General features: G+C 39.4%; 2 protein-coding genes across 7 annotated transcripts in view; one reads left to right on the top strand and one right to left on the bottom strand.

The window, feature by feature from the left end:
- The window catches only part of Tmem165 (transmembrane protein 165), a 28,248-nt gene extending 26,670 nt beyond the window's left edge, over positions 1–1,578 (top strand). Inside the window, exons 5-6 of the mRNA XM_038349511.1 lie at positions 518–623; positions 1,416–1,578. Coding sequence (XP_038205439.1) covers positions 518–623; positions 1,416–1,492 — 183 coding nt within the window. The 3' untranslated portion in view covers positions 1,493–1,578. The remainder of the gene's footprint in view (positions 1–517; positions 624–1,415) is intronic.
- Positions 1,579–5,327: 3,749 nt separating this feature from the next.
- Positions 5,328–24,415, bottom strand: part of Clock (clock circadian regulator) — an 83,611-nt gene continuing 64,523 nt past the window's right edge. For 5 of the 6 annotated variants that reach the window (XM_038349485.2, XM_038349479.2, XM_042054018.1 and 2 more), the window contains 7 exons: positions 23,635–23,735; positions 23,126–23,215; positions 19,558–19,710; positions 18,021–18,224; positions 17,203–17,405; positions 12,701–12,959; positions 5,328–9,997 (listed from right to left, as the gene is read on the bottom strand). In XM_038349485.2, the coding sequence (XP_038205413.1) occupies positions 9,821–9,997; positions 12,701–12,959; positions 17,203–17,405; positions 18,021–18,224; positions 19,558–19,710; positions 23,126–23,215; positions 23,635–23,735 (1,187 nt within the window). In that variant the 3' untranslated portion in view covers positions 5,328–9,820. The remainder of the gene's footprint in view (positions 9,998–12,700; positions 12,960–17,202; positions 17,406–18,020; positions 18,225–19,557; positions 19,711–23,125; positions 23,216–23,634; positions 23,736–24,415) is intronic. The other variant, XM_038349489.2, reaches the window with a different exon arrangement.

The following is a 24,415-nucleotide window of genomic DNA, read 5'->3' as shown; positions in this document are numbered from 1 at the left end:
GAACCTTGGCATCTGAAACAGAAGTCAAGTGCCAACCTACACTCCATTCCTGGCTCTCAGCCTTCCCGACACACTCCTCAAGGCCTCCTCAACTATCTGTAGAAACTTTACTCCAGTGCGTCATTGTTCCTCTTCCCCAAGACATACATGGGGTTCCTTCCTATTCTCCTGGGCTGTCTTTTCTGGAAAGCTTTCACTGTTCCCCCAATTTGATACCTTCTAGCTCATTCTGGTATTTATTCCTTACCTTGAGCTAAATCCACAAGGGCAGGATTTCTGCTCTCAGGAAACACAGCAATATTGTACCATACAGGATTTCAGTATTCAGATCTAACCTTGTATTGTCCACATTCCTTGAAGCAGCTATTTTCTGTTTCATAAAGTTAGAGTATATGTGGACTTTTATAAGTGTTTATGATGCTATGTGGTTCATGACCCATTTTCAGTTCTACTTAATATTGATGTTTCTCACACAGCATCTCCAACTTAAATTAACACTAGCTCCGTCTGCTTCCAGGATCCCTATGGTGTAGCAGTGGGTGGAACAGTGGGACACTGTTTATGCACTGGATTGGCAGTAATTGGAGGAAGGATGATAGCACAAAAAATATCTGTTAGAACAGGTAAGAAGGTCTCTTTAATTAAAATGTAAACGTGTTCTAATGCTTGAAAATCAGACTTTTAACAGAAATGGTATGCTAGCTTTGCTCATCTCTCTAGAGACCATGTGGTCTTCATGCACATCACTTAGACCTGTGTGTACATTGCCTGCTTCTGCAAACTGACTTTTCCCATGTATACAAATTAGTTAAATTACAAATTGATCAAAACATGGCCAAACTCAGCTTCTAAGCCAGTGAAAAACCCACTGCCTGAAGTATGTTTATGATAGGCAGGTCCTGTGTGAGACTTGACCATTTTCAACCTTTTTATGCTGTTGTTTTTCGAGACAAGGTTCCCCTCTAACAGTCCTAGCTGTCCTGGAACTAGCTCTTGTAGACCAGGCTGGCCTTGAACTCACAGAGGTCAGCCTATTGGCCTACCTCTGCCTCCCGAGTGCTGGGATTAAAAGCATGTGGCACCACCGCCCAGCTCCACCATTTTCAGCCTTTGAAGGCCGTCTGGGGTCTGAGGCTTGTGGGCGTCATCTATCAGGCTTGGCAACAGCACCTTTATATGCTTATATGCTAAGCCATCCTACTGCCCCAATTATACAGCTGCTGCCAACACTTTCACTAATTCTTTCTCTAAGCAGTGTGCAAAGAAAGGTCTGCTTGTCAGGTAAGAATGAGAATCAGGAATGCTGGGCCACTGACAGTTGAGTCGTTTGAGAGTGGAAAAACAAACGGTTTTGTTAGCACAGTGTCACAGTGGAAGACATGTTGCTCACTCATCTTCTCTCTCCTTTTTTCCAGTGACAATCATAGGAGGCATCGTTTTTCTGGCGTTTGCATTTTCTGCATTATTTATAAGTCCAGACTCTGGTTTTTAAAAAGCTGTTCATCTGTATTCAGCTTAAGATATGCAACTTTCTGTACATAGTGTACATTACAACTAAAAGTAATGGAAAACACTGTATTTTGTAGTATTAATTTGTAAGTTTGACCCATTTACTGAAGTATTATGTCCAAAAGAGATAATCATTGATTCTAGTTGTAAAAGAAATTTAGAAGTCTGACTTCTAAGTGTGGGTTTTTCCTCTAGCCTAATTATGTTAACACCTCAGCCCTTACGTCTGTTCTGATAACGTGTGTCCAGTGCAGTGAGACTGACCACTTGAGTTTTCTTGCAGCATGACCCTTTTATAAATAACACTGGGGTGTTTATATATATATATGTATATCTTAAACATTTCCTTGGGGGAAAGAATATTTCTACTTTTAAAACCATACTCCTGAGCCAGTAGAGTAATCAGTGGTTTTGTGTTTCGGGAATTAGGGTTAAAGAGAGAAATAAGGTTTACTGTTGTATCAGTAACATGCCGTAAGAGTTGTTGGCTAGGTCCATTCTTCCTCTTATTTTTTTTTAATTGGGTAAGATACCCAATATAAAAATAGTCAATATTTGACAACATGGACTTACCAAGTTAAAAGAGAATACTATGAATGTATTCCTATTTTTTCTATGCTGAATAAACAATGTAACAGATATAATGTAAATAAAAGTGGTATGACTAGTACTTGGTTCTCCTTGTGTGCTATACAAAATACTTTATAACTTACCAAAGTAGTACTAGTATTTCCTATTTGTTATATTTACATTGTTATTTCCAAAAACTAATATGCAGTTTATTTCAGAAGTAATCCCTTGATCACAGCAAATCTCAGTAGTCACTCAAGAGTGTATTCTGACGATACTGTGCACCCAAACAGCAAAGGCTGTTTGCTCCCAACGTGTATTCTAGTGTAACGTGGGAGCACTGCCATTAATAGTATCGTTCAGTGTGAAGGCTGGTTCCTTTTGAAAATGTTCAGGTATCCCTGTGTGGAACATGATAGAACAATGTAGTTTAACTGAGCGATGATAGATGTCCACAGTGTAATTTGTAATCTGAGGCTATTGTGAAGAACCAGCTAAGTCACCTAACATTCTAATGAAAATTGTTGAAAGTTACTTTTTAGTTGTTAGCTGTTCTTCCAAATATTGTTAAACAGCAAATACTGATGAATTCTTTTCTGTAAGCTTTTAAGGAGTTTTCCGATTCCATAAAAACTGTAATACTAAAGGACAGAAAAACAGTTTCCATGAATTCTAACAAAACACTTTAAAGACATCCTCGTCCTGTCCCCACATTGCACCTTCTATATGAGTAGACCCGTGCAACTGTAGAAAGCAGCCAGCAGCGCAGCCCCAGGACTGGGTGAGGTGAGTACTGAGCATAACTGCTGAGAGCAGTCTTGTACCAGCAGGACATTGTTTCTCTACGTGGTAATTAAAATGTAAGCTACAAGGCAAACACTGCTAGCACAATTAGGCCCCACTGTTGAATAAAGAAAGGAAAATGTCACTGACAGATTTAAAAACATTTAATAGTCTTTCTGTAAATCAAATGTGACTCTTACATGTTATGTGCCACAGAAAGCAGGTAATTCATACTGAGAAGCAGCACTGAGGTATTCTTTATTTTTAAAACTGAAGGAAACAAAGTTTAGATCTAATTATTTTGACATTAAAACAAAAACAGAAAATTCATTGCTACTGCTTGGCTCTTTTGCTGTAAATTTTGATTCTAAATACATTACAGGCGTCTACGGAAAAGAGCATTCTGATAGTCCATGGAGATGTAGGTAGAGCCTGTGTTCATCCAGCAGGAGGCCTGAGTGAAGGCATGCTAGCAACACAGTTTTACTTCTTCAAAAGTAACTTTGATAACCAAGGATAACCAATTGTATCAAACTCAACTAAAATGGCAATATTCAGCTGGTAACAGGAGTCCTTATTTTAATCAATACTGTTTTCCAAATGTAGCTTATAAAAACCAGGGAACCTAATATAGCACCATTGAAACCATTCATTATCCATCATTTGTCTGTGGAGTTTAGGGTTTTGGCAAAAGGGTAATACCTGAAAGAATGCCAGTCTTTTTTAATAACTGAATTTATCTCAATGAACTGTTTGCTTGGGAGGGTTTTCTTATCTGGAGATCAGCAGCCATGTGTATCTCTCTCTCCCTTGGAAGCCGGAAATGATGAGCTATGTCTATTGTTTTCATTTAAACCCAGAACCAAGCAGTAAGGACAGCAATGTCAAGAACAGCACAGCAAGAACCACAGAGAACAGCAAAGAATCTGGTGCATGTTTATACAACCACTAAGTGATTTAACAAAGTTTACAAAGATAAAACATATATGTATATATATATATATATTTTTTGCACTAACTGGTTTTAACACAGCACTAATTGAACTTGTCTTTGGGCTTCACTCCTTACAGGGTGAATGTGAAAGTGCTATACTAGAGCTTTCCCCAACTGAAGCCACAATAAAATAGATTCCAAAATAACCTTAGAATGGTTTCAAAATTCCAGTTGTTTTGGCTGATACATCCAGTGTTTAATCAGGAACTTTTTGAGGGTAATGTTTTTGCTTGAAGATGTCAACTACAGGATAACAGCTTTTCCTGTATTTTAGGTTTGTCATATTCTTAAAACCATTGTCAGCAATAAACTTGAACCAGTACTCAAACACAAACAATTTGAATGTCACAGTTTGTTTTCTCTGATTTAAAAGCATGTATCTAAAAATGGTCTATTTTCAACTTACCCTCCTTAGAGTTAAACACCTTTTACATAATTAAACTCAGTTTGTCTGATTGTATTTTAACTACTGTTCTCCAAGGGGTCCCTGTGAGTTCGACCCTACCTGTGGGACTCGAGAGCCACAATGAGAGTCCTGTTGGAGGACTCTATCCCACAGATCAGGTGAGCAGGAGGGATCCTCACGGAGCAAGACCCCCAGTGTTCAAGCACCGCTTTACTAGTCAGTGCTGGCTATAGAGATTTAAAGATAATCAACTTTTTAATGAGTTTTCAGTATTCATACATTGTATAACTATTTGTAAGGACTCAATATATGGAAATGATGATGACAGCCATTAAAAGGTACTATTTTGCTAGCATTACCCAAATGGGCAAAAACAAAGGCAGCACGTAACATGTGCCCTTGGTTCTGTCATCTGGCCTTTGGCTGTGTTGGGGAAGTAACCACATAGAAAGTGCCCATGAAGCACTCAAGGCAACAAGTGACACTAGAAAAGGGTTGGAGTAATGTAACAAAGCAGAGCTGAAAGGAGTTAGCTTTGAAAATAAGGAGGAAGTGCAGGGATGTCCAGGTTGACCCACCACTGCCATCCTGATGTACAATGGGTTTCAGTTATCTGTCAGTGGAGAGTCACTGGGGGCAAGGTAACAACTGCTGCCCCAAATAAGACCCAAGAACAAGATAATGATGCAAAACAAAAGTGACCATAAATTAAATACAGGAGACCAAATGTAGATAAACAAATATAAATAAATACATAGCCATTTTATTTAAGAAACCCAGAGAACTGCGTTCGGAACAAGTTCCTTCCAACCACTTCTAAGACCTCCTATAACTACTTACTATGGTGATTGTCGCTTAGTTCAGCACCTCAGTGTTTGCTGGTGGTGTTGACGGGGTCTCAATAGTCTCCACAAACTATATACAAATACAACCTATTTCTCTAGAACATTTTCCTGGGAAAACCCAGGCAACTTAGAAAGTATTGTTAAATACTCATCTTTGAAAGTATTATTTCAAGAAAACAAGGAATGTAGTGTTATGACAACGGAAAAAATATGCAAACAGTCACGTGGAAAAAAGAATTTTAATTTTTAAATATATACTTTTGCGTAATTTCTGGTGAGCTGTTCAACACTGTTTGTGATATCCTGAATTAGTAACTCTACCAACAAAATTTACCTCCGGTGTTTCCACAGGAGACATTAAATAAGACCAAATTATAGTTTTCTTCAACCAAAGCAGTCATTCTCAGTCTTTTTTGTGCAAAAATATTACAAGAGCAACTCAAGTGGGAACGCTGAAATGACATGCCAACATTTCAGGGCACATTTAAAACACTCAATAATTCTTGAAATTACCATATCCTAAAATATTACTACCAACTGTTGATAGATTAGTTCTGTGTATCTACTCAAGACAGATGCATATTTTCCTAGACCTCTGAAAACAAACAGGCTCATTGGTCTCTTTTGGTGTCCACACAATAGGCAAGATAGGTTTACAATAGTGTTTAAATGAACTACGCACCTACAATCTCCTGACTCCACCACATTCAAAACAAAAGTCAGTTTATTTGGCTACCTTGAAATCACTCCCATAAACCTGCTACGGTTCACTGGATCTAAACATTTCTCAGAAATGTGTCATTTATAATTTCACCTAAGTGATGATTAGGGGATCCTTTAAAAATGGTTAATGCCTAAGATACAAACTTTATCTAAATGAATAATTGCAATAAAGTGCTTTATTACCTTTCAAAATGATGCTTTTAGACTGTGGTATGTTGATCTAAGTGTGTGCTATTCCTCCCATAAAGGATCCCCAGGCATGAGAGTCTGGTCTCACCTGTCTCAGAAAGCAGCAGCACTATCTTTTGGTAGGTAGGCTGACAATAGGCACATTACCCATGCGGATGAGGCTGTACTAGGGCTATGGCAAAGGGGGGGGGGATTAGAAAAGTGGGAGGCAGGTGGAGGGTTCCTACTACACTCATAGTTATATACAAATATATTAAATATGCTATAAAAATAGTCAACTCTTTTCCTTTGCATTTACTTCAGAAGCTCCTCTTAGAAGAGTGTTCACTCATTCCAGACAAACGTAAAAGGTTACTTTCTCTAATCACTAAAAATGGCAAGTGCCTTTGTGCTGTTTCTTCTCCACCACTGAAGAGTTCCAGTCAGCTTACTCCTGGCTATATGCCCTCAGCAATATTAATATCCAGTGTTTATACCTTCCATGTGGACTCTGTGGTACTAAGAACAGGACCACAGGTACTGGAAAGGTGATAAGCTTGATTGAACGCGTTTTACACAAATGCTTACCAACAAACTAATCACCAAACAGAAAAAATAATACTAAAAATGCTATCTGCGTTCCACTTTTTAAAAAATGCCTTAATGTAGTGGAAACATTTTAAGCACACAGTAATAACCAAGTGAAAAGAATCCACCTCTGTAGACTACTACTTTAAGGGTCCCTTTCTAAGGCTTGAACAAGGGCTCATCTCCCTCCACACGAGGCCCTTTATACAGCTGGACTGCTTCAGTGCTCCCAACTAACTTCAAGAGACTGCTTTAAGGCAACGGCCAACTACAGCACACACAACTCAAACACACACTCGTTTGCACAGTTTCTATCACAAACTATTCAAAAGCACAGGCATTCTTTTATTAGTACATTCCTAAGCCATGTCTATGCGACAGCAGAGCACAGCACTCTAGAGCGCCCCTAAATCTAGGCTGGAGCTTGGGGAAGGGCCTGTAGTGCTCCATTGTATACAGCCCCACCCACCACATCTGCTCCCCAGCCCCTCCATAGTTACTACTCAAAGGAAGAGGAGTACTTCCAATGTCTAGGCTCTGGGCTGATGCCAGCCTCAAGAGCAGCTTTGTGCTGTTCTGTTCTAATCCCATACTATCAGCAACACCCCATGCAGAAGCAGCCCAGAGCAAGGTACCTGCAGGGCAACGAGAACCTATCTGACCCGCACCCGAACAATTTCTTAACTAAAAAGTGCTGCCCAGAATCCAGATTTTAAAGAAAAATGAATCCCCAATGAAACAGAGTAGGGGACATTAAAGTTTATAAGAAGCTGAGAAGTGTTTCTATTTGGTATCTTTTCATAATTTAGATTTTAGATTTAGGTTTCAGTCAACAACTTTGGCTATAGAAATGAAGAGCAGGCAACAGATCAACCTTCATCAGAATGCTGAAGTCTATATGTAGGATACAGACAGGGACAGTTTGCCATCAGGGAAAGCAAGAATTAAGGAGCTGAGAGGCAGTTGGTGCTGACAAGTGTTGCCCAGCACCACGCTTCACATGGATACCTAAGTTAGTGGCTTGGTGCTCCTTTATCATCTGCTTTGAAGCAGGAAGATAACTGTGGAGAACAAGAATTACATAATTAGCACGTTGTATCTCCTGTTGGCTAAGTCCTTATCACTAGGTATTGCCAAAAAGTAAATGAGGCACAACTCAGATGACATGGAATGGCATAAGATCAAGAAGGCAATTTGGAAGGGGAGAAAAGCAATGTGGGGCTCTTTCACATTAATTTCATCACGTGTATATAAGCTTGCATTACATACATGTGTTCTCTAGCAGACCGAGATGTCGGTTACTGACTGGGATCTAGCCATGATTCTCTGCAGCAGGGCGGGTACCAATCTTCTTTGGTTGTTTCTTTTTCACCACTAACTTTCTAACTTAACTGCAGCCAGGTAAACAGGAAAACAAAGACATACTTAAGGATGACGACAAAGCTGAGGACAGATAACTGACTCCGTGTTCCCCAGAGCCCTTATCTAGAAATTCTGCATTAGGTTATTTTCACTGCTGAGAACCTCGGTTTAGCAGCCTCACCCGGTACACACTTTCTTTTAAGGTCAATTCTGATTTACCACACGTCTTCCCTTTTCCCAGTAATGTTTTATATTCTATTTTCTATAATTGAAAATTTCATTGTTAGTACCATAAAATCTAAAAAAAAAAAAATGCTTTTTAAAATCTATGTAACTTCGTTGGAGTTTATTACCTGTAGAGTATGATATTGCCAGATGAAATCTTAATTCATGTTTAGAAAGCATGTGAGTTACAGTCATGGTTTGACAAAAGGTTAAAGGCAATCCTACCCTTCCTCTGAGCAAGTGTTTACCAGTAATTCTTAAAGGACTATATTTAGCTTTAAAGGAAGAAACAATTTGGAAATAATTTTGGGATCACATTAACAGCTGTGATCCTATTCAGGTGGCCCATGAGACGTTAACAGTCTTCATGGGAACTTGAGAATGACAATGAGACCCACATGCTGCTAAAAATGTACTAAGGTTTCAAAACTGCTACTGAAACCAGACAATGAGTTCAAGACGGTGAGTTATCACCTGAATTAAAATCAAGGCACTATGGGTTTTCCCCCCTCAAATAACCCTGAATCATTTTGACTAAAAGAAGCATTGAAATTTTTAAGGATAATAAAAAGATTCCAACAAATCCTAAAAGTTAAAATTCCCACCACTGAGAATGTTAAAAAGTGCCTACAATGTTCTGTGTGCAAATTTGACTCTTATAACTGAAACATTCTTGAAATCACTTTCAGGCTTGTTGAAAACCATTTACATAAATATTCCAACTATGAAATATATCAAAATACATGATCAAACTCTCAACCAACCATCCAAAATAAAACAGTGCAATTCTATTTTCAAACATAATTAAAATAATGAAATAGGGATATTTCTGAATAAATGGAAATGTAGCAATAATTTAACCTGAAAAAAAAAAATCCATTCCCAGCAGCACATTATATCTCACTGAACAAACTGTGACACCACAGCCAAAGCACGAACAAAAAGACTTGTGCCCTGGAAAAAGTGACTAGAACACTATTATGTTGTAAACAAAATGAAAAGGAGGCTGTTATCAGTTTGTACATGGTGTCAAAATCTAATGAAATGTACTCATACCTGTAAGGGACAGATAATGCTTTCATGCTGTGCAAAGAAGGTTTGCTCTCTCCTCCATCCAGACACACACACATCTACATAGCATCTGTACAGAGAATTCAAACCTGCACCATATTCTGAACGGAATCACTGATCCATCATTATCTGAGCAGGGAGGGGAGTTTGGGGTGGGGGACTACTAACTACTGGACTATCTTCATGGCAATCTAAGCAAACCCCTGGCAGTGGTGTGTCCTCTGTAACATTTGATACCAGGCACAGAACCACTAAAGCTACCAACGCTGTCAGTGCTTTTCTGATTCAGTAATGGTCGGGATAGTTGAGCTTGTTAACATTTGGCAATATACTCTTTCTCCATCAAAGTAATATCTGGGCAAAGAAACTGTCCGATTGGCTGTGTCCCTACAATCCCCTACTGGCTGGTATTTAATGTACATCTGTAGCACTGGGCAGCATCTCCCTACCAACTAATCCAGGAACTGGAACACTCAAGACTACCCTCACAGAACTGCTAAACTTCTAACCATATGTCATCTGAGTGACTTTCTGGCCATTCCCTTCCTCTCTAGTGTCAGAGAGGAAGTGTGTGTGCTACTGTGGCTGGACCTTGGGAGGGTCACTCAGACTGTCAGTCCTGTGCCGACTAAGCTGCTGCTGCTGAGGCTGGTGTTGCTGGTGATGCGACGGAGGGAAGGTGCTCTGCTGTAGAGGAAAGGCAGCAGAGAGGATGAGCTGAGCGGAAGGATTCCCATGGAGCAACCTAGGTGTCTACAAAACAAAAGGAGGATTATGCAGCATGGTTTTATGTCTTCACACTGTCCATTCACATTGTCCACTGTCCACAGGGACAAGAGCTTTAAATTCTCATTTTGTTCACTAATCTAAAAACTGTTTTTGGAAAACAGAAGCTTTACCTTCTTTCTGAAAGCATAACAATTTAATTCAAAGGAATTTACGCTGAGAATTTAATAGTATAAAATACTACTGTCTTGAGACAAACTGCATATTTTTATTTTATTTCCTCCAGGCCCAAATGTAGGCAGTAAAACCGGAGCACAGCTATGTCTGTATAAGACACGGATACTCCCTGGTCAGACAAACAGTACCACCTGCACATAGGTCTGCCTGCTGTTTAAGAACAAGACCAGAGTTAAAAAAATAGCTCTGCCCATAAGTGCTTGTAATCCCAGTATGGGTGAGGTGGAGAAAGGAGGATCCCCGAGGCTCACTGGTCAGCCAACTTAGCCTAGTAAGTGAGCCCCAGGTTCCCACAAGGCTCTGTTTCAGAAAGACAAGGTAGACTAAGGAGCAAGCCCCGAGAGCTGACTGCTGGCCTCCATACATTTGGACTTGCACACACTAGTGCACCTCCCCCAACCGGAGCAGTCAGAAAAGCACGGGCCTTAAGTAGATTTGGTTAACTTGAGCTGATGTACCTGCAGATGTGTGACACTATCAAGCGGTCTACTTCTCCCACCCTCAGTACAAGTGTCTATGATGCTGAGTTTGTACAAACATTATAGAAAAAAGGAGGGCACAGCTGAAGGCTGAAGTCCTATGCAGCCTTATGAAGTAACAAAACAAAAATAACCCCTCCCCCAAACAGGGACTGGTCTACCATCACTTCGTCACATTTTGACTCCTGGCTTACAAAAAGGGACTAGCTGAGACAGTGGGAGAATTTTCAAGTGAACAACTTCTGGAAGACAGCACACATTTACTGAGACATCCTTGAACTCAAACTAGTAACATTTGCAAATATGTATGAAGAAGACCTATGTATGTACTCAAGCCTAGGGACAGACTTAGACCTTGAGATGACAAAACTTGACAAAAGGACCTTACTTAGAATTTTTCTTCTTGATTTGCTATCAGAAAGTATTGGTAAGTCAAATGGATTTATGACATTTACTTCCCTGACTACAATCCAAGTACATTTTCAAGCAGAGGTCCATTAGAAAAGCCAAATTATGTATTTATCAAAGTTCTTATGTTTTGGGGATGCATGTTTGCGGTGGGGGCAAGGAGGAGGAGGGTGTTCATCTTATAGACATTTATCCTGTGTGTGTGTTAACTGTTAGGGTTCACATGTGGGGGTCAGTTCTCCCCTTTCACTATGTGGAGATCTGAGACTGAACCGGGGACCTGAGCTCAGAAGATAGTACCTTCACTTACGGAGCCGTCTCCCCGTCCCAAACACTCATTCTTTTTAAAGGCCTGTCTTCTTTGATAGATTCAAAATACTAGACCTTAAGACAAATCACATTTTTTAAAGCTTTTGTTTAAATCTCACTGGAGATTTTATATTTTATATATATGTGTGTGTGTGTGTGTGTATTTATATATTATCACCTAAATAATAGCCTAAGACTTGTTTTATTATTTATAATAATAGCTAACCCAGTTATTGTAGTAGTTCAGAATTAAGTCCTGTGGGTGTGACCCAAAAATATTTAAGCAATAAGGCTGTTTGAGTATTCCATGTTACCAGAATAAGAATTCCACCTAGCCCAGATGGCCTCTTGTAGAAAAAGCACCAGATTCTCCAACACTAGAGTCTAGAAACCAGTTCTGTTGGTTCTTGGCTGAGGATCCCAGAGGGACTTTCTTCTGGACCTATGGATAGGTTTATCCACATGGCATCTGGGTGGGTTTTGTCATTAATATGAATGTCTTATTACATTTGCCAGTATCATGGTCACCAATGACAGCTAGCTATATACCTTACAGTGTTATGAAGTATAAACTATTATATCCAATGCATCAATGAGGTTTGACAAGTTTAAGTGCTATCCCAAAGGTCATGTATATGTGGTATAGCAATTACTCAATTTGAGGGCATCCTGACTTTAGAGCCTAAGTTCTAGTGACAAACTATACTGTACTACACTGATTTCTCCTCTGACATTAATTTATAACAAGAAAATTTCAATACTCTGGCATGGTAGTGCATACCTGTAATCCCAGAATGCAGAAGCAGGAAGATCTGCATGAGTTCCATGCCAGGCACAACAAACACAACAAAATCACAATCTAATAAAATTTTATCTGATGATTAAGGTAACTCCTAGGCTAAAAAAGGATCCTTCTTGATGTACCTGCTCAGTGAAGAGTAGTTTGAAGGTATTAAAGAAAGAAAATGGGGCTTTTTTATTAAATTCTTGAAATACTAGCCTGAGAGAGAAAATGGGCTTAATAAGTGATTTGATATGGTCAGGAAGTAGGTCACTTACTCTGGCCAGAGTTCAGATTACTAAATTTGGCTAGACAAGGTTTTAAAAGCCTTCCAAGACTGAAGAAGAAAAGATAAAATAGCCTATTAGGACAAGCTTCCTATTTCTGTAGATATTTAAATCCCACAATAAACCTTTACAGCTTTTCCAGGTCTTTTACAACCCTGTTCATTTATCATCTTGTTTGGTTATAAAATAGGCAATCAGCTCAGGGCAACTTCCCCAGGGTGAGACTCACCTGTAAAAACTGCTGTGCTGGCTGGGTCAGCTGGGCCTGAGATGGTTGCTGAACTGCAGGAAGCTGCTGCTCTTGGGAGCTCTGCTGCTGCTGCTGCTGCTGCTGCTGCTGCTGCTGCTGCTGCTGTTGCTGTTGTGTGGCAAAGGTCGGATAGGCAGTCACCACCTGGCCCATAAGCATGGTACTTGGTACCATCACAGCCCCACAAGCTACAGGAGCAGTCACTAATTTGGTCACAAGCTGCTGACCTTGAGAAAATCTGTGAGAGAAATCAAAGAAATGGCATCACAAGGACCAAGCATAACTCAAGTCAGCTAAAGATTTATCTTAGATAATACCCAATGAAATGGTTCATTTATTTTATAAAAGCATATGTTCCTAGTTTCTGTTTTCAGAGATCCTCCTTGGAGGCTAGGGATATAGTTTAGTGGCAGTGTACTTGCTTGTATGTTGGGGTCAATCTCCAGCACCAAAAACAATTTTAAAGGGCTCTTTCTTGGGGGGGGGGAATTAATCAAACAAACAAACAATACACACACACACACAGTTTGTAATATAAAACATATTATAACAACAAAAAACAGAGACACAGCAAAACAACTTTAAAAAATACTCAAATTCAAGATAATGAAGGACCTGCCATGCCATATATAAAAATTCGTTCAAAATGAATAAAAGATCTAAACATAAGATATAAACTACAAAACTCTTATTAAAAAAAAGGCACACAAGCTTCATGATGTTGGGCTTGACAACAATATCACTATCAATGCCAAAAGCACAGGTAGGTAACATTAAATAAAAAATTAATTGGATAACATCAAGCTTATCCAGACATATAAAGAACTCTTGCAATCAAACAACACAACACATTTAAAAACTGGACAAAAGTTAAATGTTTTCTCCAAAAAATACAAATAGCCAAGAGACACATAAAAAAGTCCTCACTAGACCTAATCATTAGAGAAATAAAAATAAAACAGCCACGGAAACCCACTGTGTGCCAATCAGTTCACTACTACAGAAGAATGTAACAGACGAGGAAAGCTGCTGTCTTAATTTGCTCTCTATTGCTAGGATAAAACACCAGGACCAAAAAGCAACACGAGGAGGAAAGGGTTTATCTGGCTTACAAAGTCCCAAGTCACAGGCCACTGAGGGAAGCCAAGGCAGAAACTGAAGTTGAGAGAAGAGAGAAGCACCCTTTACTGGCTTTCTCATACAGCCCAGAACCACCTACAGGGAACTGCACTGCCCCATAGGCAGGGCCCCTCCACATTGATCATTCTTCAAGAAATTGCCTACAGACAACAGGACAGAGGTATTCTGTTTTCTCAATTGAGATTCTTCTTCCTCCTAACGCTAGCTTGTGTCAAGTTGACAAAAACAAAACCAACCAACCCTAACCAGGACAACCCTGTAACAGTTCCTCAAAGAATTAAAAGAAGTCCATTTCTGAGCACTGAGTCAAAGTCAGAGAATGCAAAAGGCAGGAAGATCACACGAGGATGCTTTGTGCACAGTTGTATTTACTGACAGCAGCCGAGGTATGGGAGCAACCAAATACCCACTAGCAGAATGGTAAGAAAAATGCTACCTATGTATAACATACAGAAGAACACTTGGCCTTAAAATGAATCTGATATCTGAAAACAGAGAAGAGCCCTGAGAATATTCTGTTAGGTGAAATACAACAGTTACAAAAAGATAAACTACTGGGTAATTAATTTACACAAAGTATCTTTAGGCAGTCAAATTTATATAATCAGAAAACAGAATAGTGGTTGCCAAAATCAACATGCAGAAAGGTTAAGGAGTTGTTTAATGAGTTTCAATTTGGAAATATAAAAAAATGTTTTGAAGATGGTTGAGGGTGATAGTTGGAACCATGTGTGGATATACTCAAGGCCACAAGACAGTGCACTTTAAAATGGTTAACACATAGCCAGGCAGTAGTGCTGCACGCATGTAATCACAGCACCTGGGAGGCAGAGGCAGGCAGCTCTCAGGGTGAGCCTAGTCTACAAATGGAGATCCAGGACAGTCAGAGCTACACAGAGAAATCCTGTCTCAAAACAACAACAAACTCAAAATGTCTTGAAATCTGCATGCAAATGGATGGTGAGGTAATCCAGACCCAAAAAAGATGGCTATGGTATGTACTCTTAAGTGGATACTAGGTATAAACAAAGGATATTGTGCCCATAGTTCATGATCCTAGAGAAGCTAAGTGACAAAGTGAACCCTAAGAAAAACATACACAGAACCACCTGGAAAGTTGAAATAGACAAGATGCCTGACGAAACTGGGAGCATGAGGGTGGAGGGAGAAAGGAGGGTAGAAGGGGAGGGGGAGAGGAGAACTTGAGGGACCAGGATAGTTGAGATGAAGGAAGGACAAAGATGAGAGCAAGGAAAGAGGTATCTTGATTGAGGGAGCCATTATGGGGCTACCTTGCTCTAGAGAAATTCCCAGGAGTCCACAAGAATGACCCCAGCTAAGACCCTAAGCAACAGAGAAGATGCCCAAACAGGCCTTGCCCTGTAGTCAGATTGATGACTATCTTAAATGTCACCATAGAACCTTCATCCAGAAACTGATGGAAACAGAAGCAGAGACCCGCATCAGAGCACTGGACTGAGCTCCCAAAGTCCAGTTTAAGAGTGGGAGGAGTGAGAATATGAGCCAAGAGGTCAAGACCATGATGGGGACACCCACTGAAACAGTTTACCTGAGCTAATGGGAGCTCATCAACTCCAGCCAGGCAGGGAAGGAACCAGCATAGGACCAAACCAGTCCCTCTGATTGTGGTTGACAGTTACTGATAGTGGCACTAGGATTTATCCCTACTGCATGTACTGGCTTTTTGGGAACCTATTCTCTTTAGATGGTATGATACCTTGCTCAGCCTAGATATAGCAGGGAGGGCCTTGACCTATCCCAAAGCAATGTGCCTTATCCTCTCTGTGAAGTGGATGGGGGGACGGTGGGGTGAGGGTAAGTGGACAGAATTGGAGGAAAGGAGGAAGTGGGAACTTGGATTGGTATGTATAATGAAAAAAAGATAGTTTTTTAAAAAAAAAACTCCAAAATAAATAAATAAATGTTAATACAGAAGTTTTGTTTTAATTGATATTTTATCAATTAAAACTTTTAAATCTATAAAAGTTCACTTTTTATAAAATGGCAAGATACTTAGGAGTTAAATATATGGTAAACAGTTCATTGACTACAATGGCAGACAATTCATGAGAAAATTACAACTACTATAAAATCATTTTTAAGACATTTTACATTAATAGGAAAATTATACTCAAGGTTTTTATTTTATAAATGTAAGGAAAAGTGACATTTTAAAGGATAAATCAAAGTGAAATTTATCAATACAGAATATTACTCATGGTCAGAATTGACTAGTTTCTCTTCTCTTCCATTCTCTGGTGACAGTATTCCTTCTGTTGGCCCTTCCCATTTGATGAAGTTCACTGCTAACACTGACGACAAGGGAGTAGCCATGACTATGGCAGATATGAGAGAACCGCAGCACAAACAGCAGGAAGTCTGTATAGATGTGTGCTTTATTACTAATGCTATCCACATGACCAAAAAAAAAAATGTTTTCTTATTATTTTTGCAGTGCCAAGAATTGAACCCCAGTCCTTTAAAGCCATGTTTCTTTATGACAAAGGCCAACAAGTTCTGACCACTTTTCATTTGCTTACTTCAACCATAAAATTCATCTGTTCCCCTATAAAGTCGGCCAAATATTTATCACACCAAGTATATGCGAGTTGGTTATTCTTTTATTTTCATTAATCTCTCATTTCCTGTGGAAAGGAAATATCTATTGAAATATATTCCCTCTTCCTGGGTCCCCCAAAATACATGCCAGCTCATCCAGCTACCCCAGTGCTGCTCTCTTAACGCTTTACTACGACCCCAGAGGCACGTGGACAGAGCCCACTGAAGCTTTGTGTGACAGTGCCTACAAAATGGGCTTCTGTATCTGACAGTCCAGCTCAGGATGAAAAATGAATTTTGATGTTATTCTGTTAAATCTTTAATATAAGTGATACAGTATTTACTTCAAATCTTAAAAAATGGGTATAGTAAGCAATAAACTAAAATTTCATGGTAAAAAATGAAATTAATGGTTTTGGAGAAAAGTACAATACTGAGGATTGAACTGAGGGTCCTGTTCACACAAGCAACTTCTCTACTCCTGACTTGTATCACTAGCCCATGTAGATATTTTTATATATTTGTTTCTATGGTTTTCTTTTCCTGTGTCTGCCGCATGCATGGAGGCATGCAGAAGGCCAGAAGAGGTCATGAGAACCCTGCAGCTGGAGTTAAGGAGCGGTGACTGCAGAAGGGGAGTGATGGGAACTGAACTTGTCTTTCTGGAAGAGAAGCAAGCGTTCTTAAGCACTGAGCACACAGGTTGTTTTTATTCAATAAATTTACAACTCTGAAAATGATAAATGAAGTATGACAACCACCTTATCTGTCTGTCCTGAGTGAACGTAGTTACCGTAGCGCTCTGCGTACTGTTCTGCGGCACACTGGATGGGATCTGGACCATGCTCCCGGCCGCAGGCTGGGAGATCACCATTGTATTGTACAGTGGGGCTGTCAGAGTGCTGGGCGTCTGGCTCGGAAGAGACGTCTGCTGACTATGTCCGCTCATTACACTCTGCTGACTCTGTTAGAAACACAGATTTTACAGAGATTATCTAACAGTTGTAGGATGGCATGCTTTTACTATTCACCATTTGACAATGGCTGAAAGAACAGAAATGAACTAGCAAAATATATTATTCTGAGAGGAATACAAAAAAAGGCGGATTTGGAATAGTTGACTTAGTCTGGATTCTTTGATGGAAAGTAAGCTAATACTTTAAAAGAAGCATGATCTTAAAAGGGAAGTAAAAAACATGCACGGGAGACGTCTGTTAAAGCTCAAAGAAAGTCAGTGATGGTCACATAGTATGTTTTTTAAATATAGTAACAGATGAACACTAATTAATTACCAGTATTCTACAGAATGATTAAAGTATTCCCACTTCCACAAAATTCTATTCAGTATGCTTGCTATTCAAGAAGCTCTTGCAAAGACTTTCACATGCAGGAAGTTCGCATGTTATAAGAATCTGGTATAATAATTAAACTAGGTCCAAAAACCATAAAAATATTTAATAGTAACATATTTTCTACAAAATGCTTTAATGATCGTTGTCAATATTGTATGTTCTAATTTTTATTAAAATTTAGCAGCTGTTGCAGCACAGAGCTTTAGGCAGACATTCTGGTCCATTACCTGAGCTGACGTACTGTGGAGAGTCTGTTGTATCATGTGCTGGTTTGTGGTCATATGTCCAGTATTCATTCCACTTGGAATCTGGTTACCAGAAACAACTTGGCCTTGCATATTTATAGGTGTAAGTTGCTGGATATTAGAATTTCCAGAGGCAAGTTGAACGGAACCAAAATTCAATCCAGAGTTTGATTGTTGCAAAAACATCTTTGAAAATAAAGATACATTTCAGTAAACTTTCTTTGGCAGGAAGGCTCAGCTTGCTGCACAAGCCTGGCAGTCTGAGTTTGGTGTTTGGATCCCATGGTGGAAGGAAAAAATAGAGTCCCCAAAGTTATCTTCTGACCTCCACATATATTCTGTAGTACATACATGCTCACATTCTCTCTCTCTCTCTCTCTCTCTCTCTCTCACACACACACACACACACACACACACACAATTTTTAATTACATTTTTTGTGAGGGTGCTGGGAATGAAATCAGGGCCTCAAGAATTTTAGGTAAACACTCTACCAATAAGCTACATTCCCAGACTAAATAAGCATTACAGTTTTTAAATAAAAAACAAACAAAAAGACCAAGGAGAACACTGAAAGAAGCCAAGCAAAATGAAGTTTAATAGTCAAATAACAAGTAATTAGCACATTTTGTGAAACCAATTAGCAATAATGACAATAAACTATGAAGATACACATTCATTCTTTCTCAGCCACAAGATCAACTGTGCTATTCAGTGCTTGTCACAGGGCTGCTGCTGGAAGCTTTGTACCACCCATCACTCAAAGTTCACGGCAGTACACAGAAGAGTGTTCACCTAGTTTCCCTTCAGCAAAGCCCTAGTTCCCTACACATTCCTGTTAGTCAAGTATAATGTCTTAGTCAAGTAATAGGAATCATATCTATTGGCATTTTACTAAAACATATAAACTCTCTACCTCAAAGGTTCTACAAAGTAAAACTTTTTAAATTATGGATTTGAACTTACTAAAATTGAAGTCTGTTAGTCTAAAAAGCACTGATGCTGACAGCAGCGCCCTCAGAGTGAGTGTATCTTTGCAGGGTCTACAATTAAGCAGACAGCCAATGTGTGCTGTGCGAAGTCCTTCTGTATATGTGTTGCTTTTATTGATTAATGAATAAAGAGGCTGCTTCTGGCCAATGGCTTAACAGAACATAAGGCTGAAAGAGATACAGAGAGAAAGTAGGCGGAGTCAGAGTGAGGAGATGCCATGTAGCCACTGGGAACAGATGAGCCAGAACCTTGCTGGTAAGCCACAGCCATGTGGCAATACACAGATGACTAGAGATGGGTTAATTCTAAATGCTAGCTAGCAATACACTTAAGCTATTGGGCAAACAATGTTGTCAATAATATAGTTTCTGTGTGATTGTTTCAGGTCTAAGCAGCCCCCTACTACAAATGTGTACTGAACTAGAAAAAATACATCTCTTGCACCCGACTTTTCATTTAAGTCGGGGGAGGCAATTTTTAGGAACCCAAACTGTGAATGAGATTCTCTGTGCTCAGAATAACTTACCTGAAGCCCTTGACCATGGACCATTTGAAGCTGTTCTTGGATTTTCCTTAGCTCTTCTTGTTGTCGATGAATATTTGCCTCTATCATCCGTGTCCGCTGCTCCAGCTGGTCTTTTAAATGCTGCATGGCTCCTAACTGGGCTGAGAACTGAAACTGCAGCAGCACATGTAAAGAAAGCACAACACATCTTAGAGTTCCCTGGTCCTAAGGCCTGTGCACTGTGAAAAGAAAGCAGCGCCATGAGACCAGAATCTCAGTTCCCAAACCGCCATCTTTATTCTCCTGTGACACTGGAGCTAGACTTTAAAATCAGTGTCTTTGCCTGCAGACCCCTAGGACGCTGCTGCAGAGGTGCTTATCTTCCTGGTGCTGGTGGGGGCCCTTCTCTTCTGTCACATGTGCCAGTGGTAGCTGCTCCTCCCCCTGAACGCCCCTGGCTCACCCAGAAAGCCTCACTTTCCCAGCAGATGGCTTCCTTCATGACAGCTCAGTGCACTTCTCTACTCAGTGGCTTCAGCCACAAGAAGCCCATCTAGTGCAGAGTAAGAGCTGCTCAGGAGGCTGCGTCAGTGCATCTGTCCTTGGCTGTGCTCCCTTGATTTATGATAGTGGTTGTTCTCACATCATTTTTTTAAAGTTACAATTACTACACTGGAGGGGCACATGTCACAAAATGTGTGTGCAGGTCAGAGGACAACCTAGAGGAGTCAGTTCTCTCCTCTATCATGCAGGTCTGGGGGCAGAACTCAGGCTGTCTTATCTGGCTTACCTTCCTATTCTTAGCATTTTTTAGAGATTCTTCTCTTAGTTACTAGCTAATACATCTTTATATTACCTCTGCTTGAATTCTGGTATGCTTTTGACCTCTGACTCGATCTTGACTAATTACAGGAACAATCTGCAGTTAGAAGATGGGAGTGCTTCCAGGTGTGGTGGCGCACACCTTTAATCTTAGCACTTGGGAGGCAGAGGCAGGTGGAGCTCTGGGAGGCTGAGGCCAGCCTGGTCTACACAGAATGGTTTAGACCAGTCAGGGCTAAAAAGTGAGCCCGACTCTTTAAAAAACAAAGCAAAAAGACAACCTGAACTCATCTGTACCTCAACAACTTAGCAAAACAAGTTCTTTAGCTGCTCCCTTCATGCCTACATTTTACCAGAGGAGAAGGAACCCCGCACTTGGAATGAACCCAAAGCAAACTGTCATCTCTAGAGGGCCCTCTGTGTGTACATTGGCATAATTACCCAAAACTAGGCAGGAGGATCACAAATCCAAGACCTACCTGGGATGCAGAGTGAGTTCAAGTTTAGCCTGGGCAACATTTTAAGGCTGGGTCTCAGAATAGAAAGTAAAAAGAAAAGGCTTGAGGGCCCGATACAGAGCATCTCCCTAGGGTGCTCAAGACCCTGCGTCCAGTTCCCAGTATCTTCCTTCCTCCCCACATATACAAAAATTGCTTATTTACATCTGAGAAATAACCAATAATTTCATTCTCATACTGTTTTGAAAAAACTACTTTTCAGTGATACTATCCTTAAACCAGTTTAAAACACAGTTTTTTCTAAAGATTAAGGAATTTTAAGAAATTATGAATGAGTGTACACATGAATGAAGAAAGTCATTCTACATTCAGGGATTTCAATCTTCTGGCTTTTATATCCAATTAATAAGCTGTTCTTACAATTTAGGCACATGCAATGACTCATTACTCATTTTTTTCCATGAACAGCCTGTACTATGTAATAATAGAGCATTTCACATTATGGGAAATCTAGCTTCATAGTTTCCTGCAGTGAACTGCACCTAAAAGCAGGAAATGCCCACCCGACCCTTCCATATTTTATCCCCAAAAAGGTTGTCCTAAATTAATGAGTTCTTTTTAAGTTTGTGCTAAAGATGCTGAATATTACTTTTCTTTATTTTCTTGAAATGGCCTCACTATGTAGCTCTGGCTGGATTGGAACTCTCTTTCATACATCAGGTTCGCTTCAAACTTTTGGTAATCCTCCTGCCGCTGCCTACTAGGCATTTCACCATCATGCTTGGCTTCTAAATAATAGCTTTTACAGCATGGAACTCTGACCTCTGAAGACAACAACAACAAACTGATATCATTAGATTCTACTAGGCTTGAGAAAAATTACAAATTTAGTACCTCAACTTTCTCGTGCCTTTTTAAAATGTTGGTTAAAATATGTTATACTTATTTTTATGTCACACACATGTATTTTATTGTAACTAAAGTTACTTTTTCCTACAGGTAAATGTCATGTTGTCACAATTTAAAGCATTTCTACTAAACACAAACCAAAAAATAGAAACAAGAACAGAATATAGAGGATAACAGGAAATAAATCCACAGAACAAAAAAGCAAAGTACTGAGCTTTACTTGGTCAATGAAAACAGCAGAAGGACTGAATGCTTAGCACCATTTTTGACATAGTATATATTACTTATATATTTCATAAAAACACCTCTATAAAGATGTTGATGTTTTACTCATAATAAAATTAAAGAACAAATAATATTGAAAGTATGTCTGCATATTACATAAAAGTTCTGTCAGTACTTCAAAATAAATAAAATTTGAAGATTCAATTTGATATTTAATAATACAGTACTGATATAGAGCTCTTACAGGATAGTGTTGCTAGCAAGCAGCTTTTAGTGTCAAATAAAACTGAAGATCTCCTACTATATTTATTACTGTAATTCAGTAACATTTCTGAATCCTTAAATGAGCTATAACCACAGTTAAGAAGGCACACAGCACTGTGCTGGGGAACTCCTTTTCTTTTGGAGCTCACTTCTCCTTTGGACTCAGGCCATCTCACACTTCTAAACAGCTTTCCTTTGCTTTTGTTGTTATTTTGGTTTTGCTTTTGGCGGCTGGTTGTGAACTCACTATATAGCAATGGATAACCCTGAACACCTGATTTTCTGGCTCCCACCTCCCACATTGTTAGGACAGGCATGTACCACCATCCTTGGCATCTCACACTTGATAAGTTGCATTAAGGATCCAAGTCTTGTATGTAGACTACATAACAAGATATTTTAGTTATATGTTATATATTCTAGATCAAGTAGCTTATTAATATAGATATTACAAATACTGTCAGCATCCCTGATATATGTAACTCAATACATACATAGAACTCAATGCCCCATGTGCAAACAAATGAATTAATATGCAAATTAGTTACTCAAATCTCCCAATATCCATAGGAAGAACAAAATGAGATAGTATATCTCATGTTTAAAATGATCATACCTATAAGCTGTTGTTTTATGTAAGATGTTATAGCACAGCAAGCAAGAAAATTCTTTGTTGTATAAGTTCATCAAGAATCTTAAAAGATATATGCACCTGTGATTCTGTCTAGTAAGGGTCCGGGGTACCCAAAATCATTGTAGGTAACTAAAATGTCACTACATATTCTAAATATTTCCAATTAAAATTTACTGCCTTTATAAGTATATGTATTTATATATACATATGTATAAAATCATATTTGTTTAAATGCAATTATCATTTGTAAATGCTCAACTAAAACAAACAAAAATACCTGTGACATGCCTTGTGGAATTGGTAAATTTGCAGCTTGAGACATCACTGGCTGTGTTAATGATGAACCAACAGACTGGGAGTTTACAGACTAGAAGCAAAATAAAAATGACAATGAAGTGACGCTCACACTCATCTAAGAGGACTTCCACCACGAACACCAGCACAATGTGTTATCACTGACAACCTTGTATTTGGTTGAGTACAAAGTACGTCGCCTTTTCTACTCTTTTTATCTTTTCTTTCACGTGGTACCCAGCACAGGCCCTTGGATCTACACTCAACTGGAAGTTGGGTGGCCTGAACTGAAGGCAACTGGAACTTCACAGCTCTCAATTAGCACTTTTCACAATTAAAAAAATAATTATTTAGCATTTTATCTGTAAAATGGGAAAAGATTTTCAGTGTCATATGTGTGCAGAAACTGTGATTCTTACAGAAAGGGTATCTTAGTCATCTGTTACTGCAACAGGGAATCTGCTGAAGGCTGCGATGCCGGCTAGCGCATACCTGACTGCTGAAGGACGGCCTCCGCTGTGTCGTCTTTTCGTGAGCTGGCAAATGCTGTCTGGGAGGAGTGCTAGTATCAGTGGGGAGCTTTGTCGGTGTTGCTGAAATTAGTTAAAAAAGAACAGAATTAGTGCTTACAAGCAGATCTGAATGGTTAATCTCAAAATATGCTTCATGAATAGAAATGACTGAGTTAGCTTTCTGATGTTAGATAGATAAATCCATGTTTATAAGAGTAATTTTAATTACTTTTTTTTAAAGGTAAGGACAAAGAAAATGTGTGACAGAAAACTTTGAAAACAGTTCCTCCCGTTCTCCTCAATTCCCTCAAAGGCTAGGCTTCAGGGCTCCCTGCAGTATAGAAATCTACGCACACTAAGGTGTCTTCTAGCAGACAGCAGAGTATTTGTTTATCAGCGAGGCACATTCTTCTGTATAATTCAAATCAACTTCAGATTACTAATACCGAATACAATGCGTACTTGATAAGACAGCCGTAACAGTACTAGAGAACAATGGCGAAGAAAGAAGCCTGCACATGCTCACACAGACATCGGAGAAGGCACTTCCTATTACCAGCTGTAGATACAGAGGACCAACTACAATTTAAGGCAATTACCCAAGTCTCCATACATTAAAGAACACTCAATGGTTAACAGTCCTTATTATTGCAGAGGACCAGGGTTCTGTTTCCACCATTCACATGTGGCTGATAAGTGCCTGGTTTACAATGAAAGGTATTTTTTCTTATAAGGGAATCATTTAAAAGGTAAGCAGAACA

Source organism: Arvicola amphibius, chromosome 1, assembly GCF_903992535.2.
Source record: "Arvicola amphibius chromosome 1, mArvAmp1.2, whole genome shotgun sequence".
NCBI lineage: Eukaryota > Metazoa > Chordata > Mammalia > Rodentia > Cricetidae > Arvicola > Arvicola amphibius.
The sequence above is the reverse complement of the archived record's forward strand: the minus strand, read 5'-3'. Positions and strand labels throughout refer to the sequence as shown.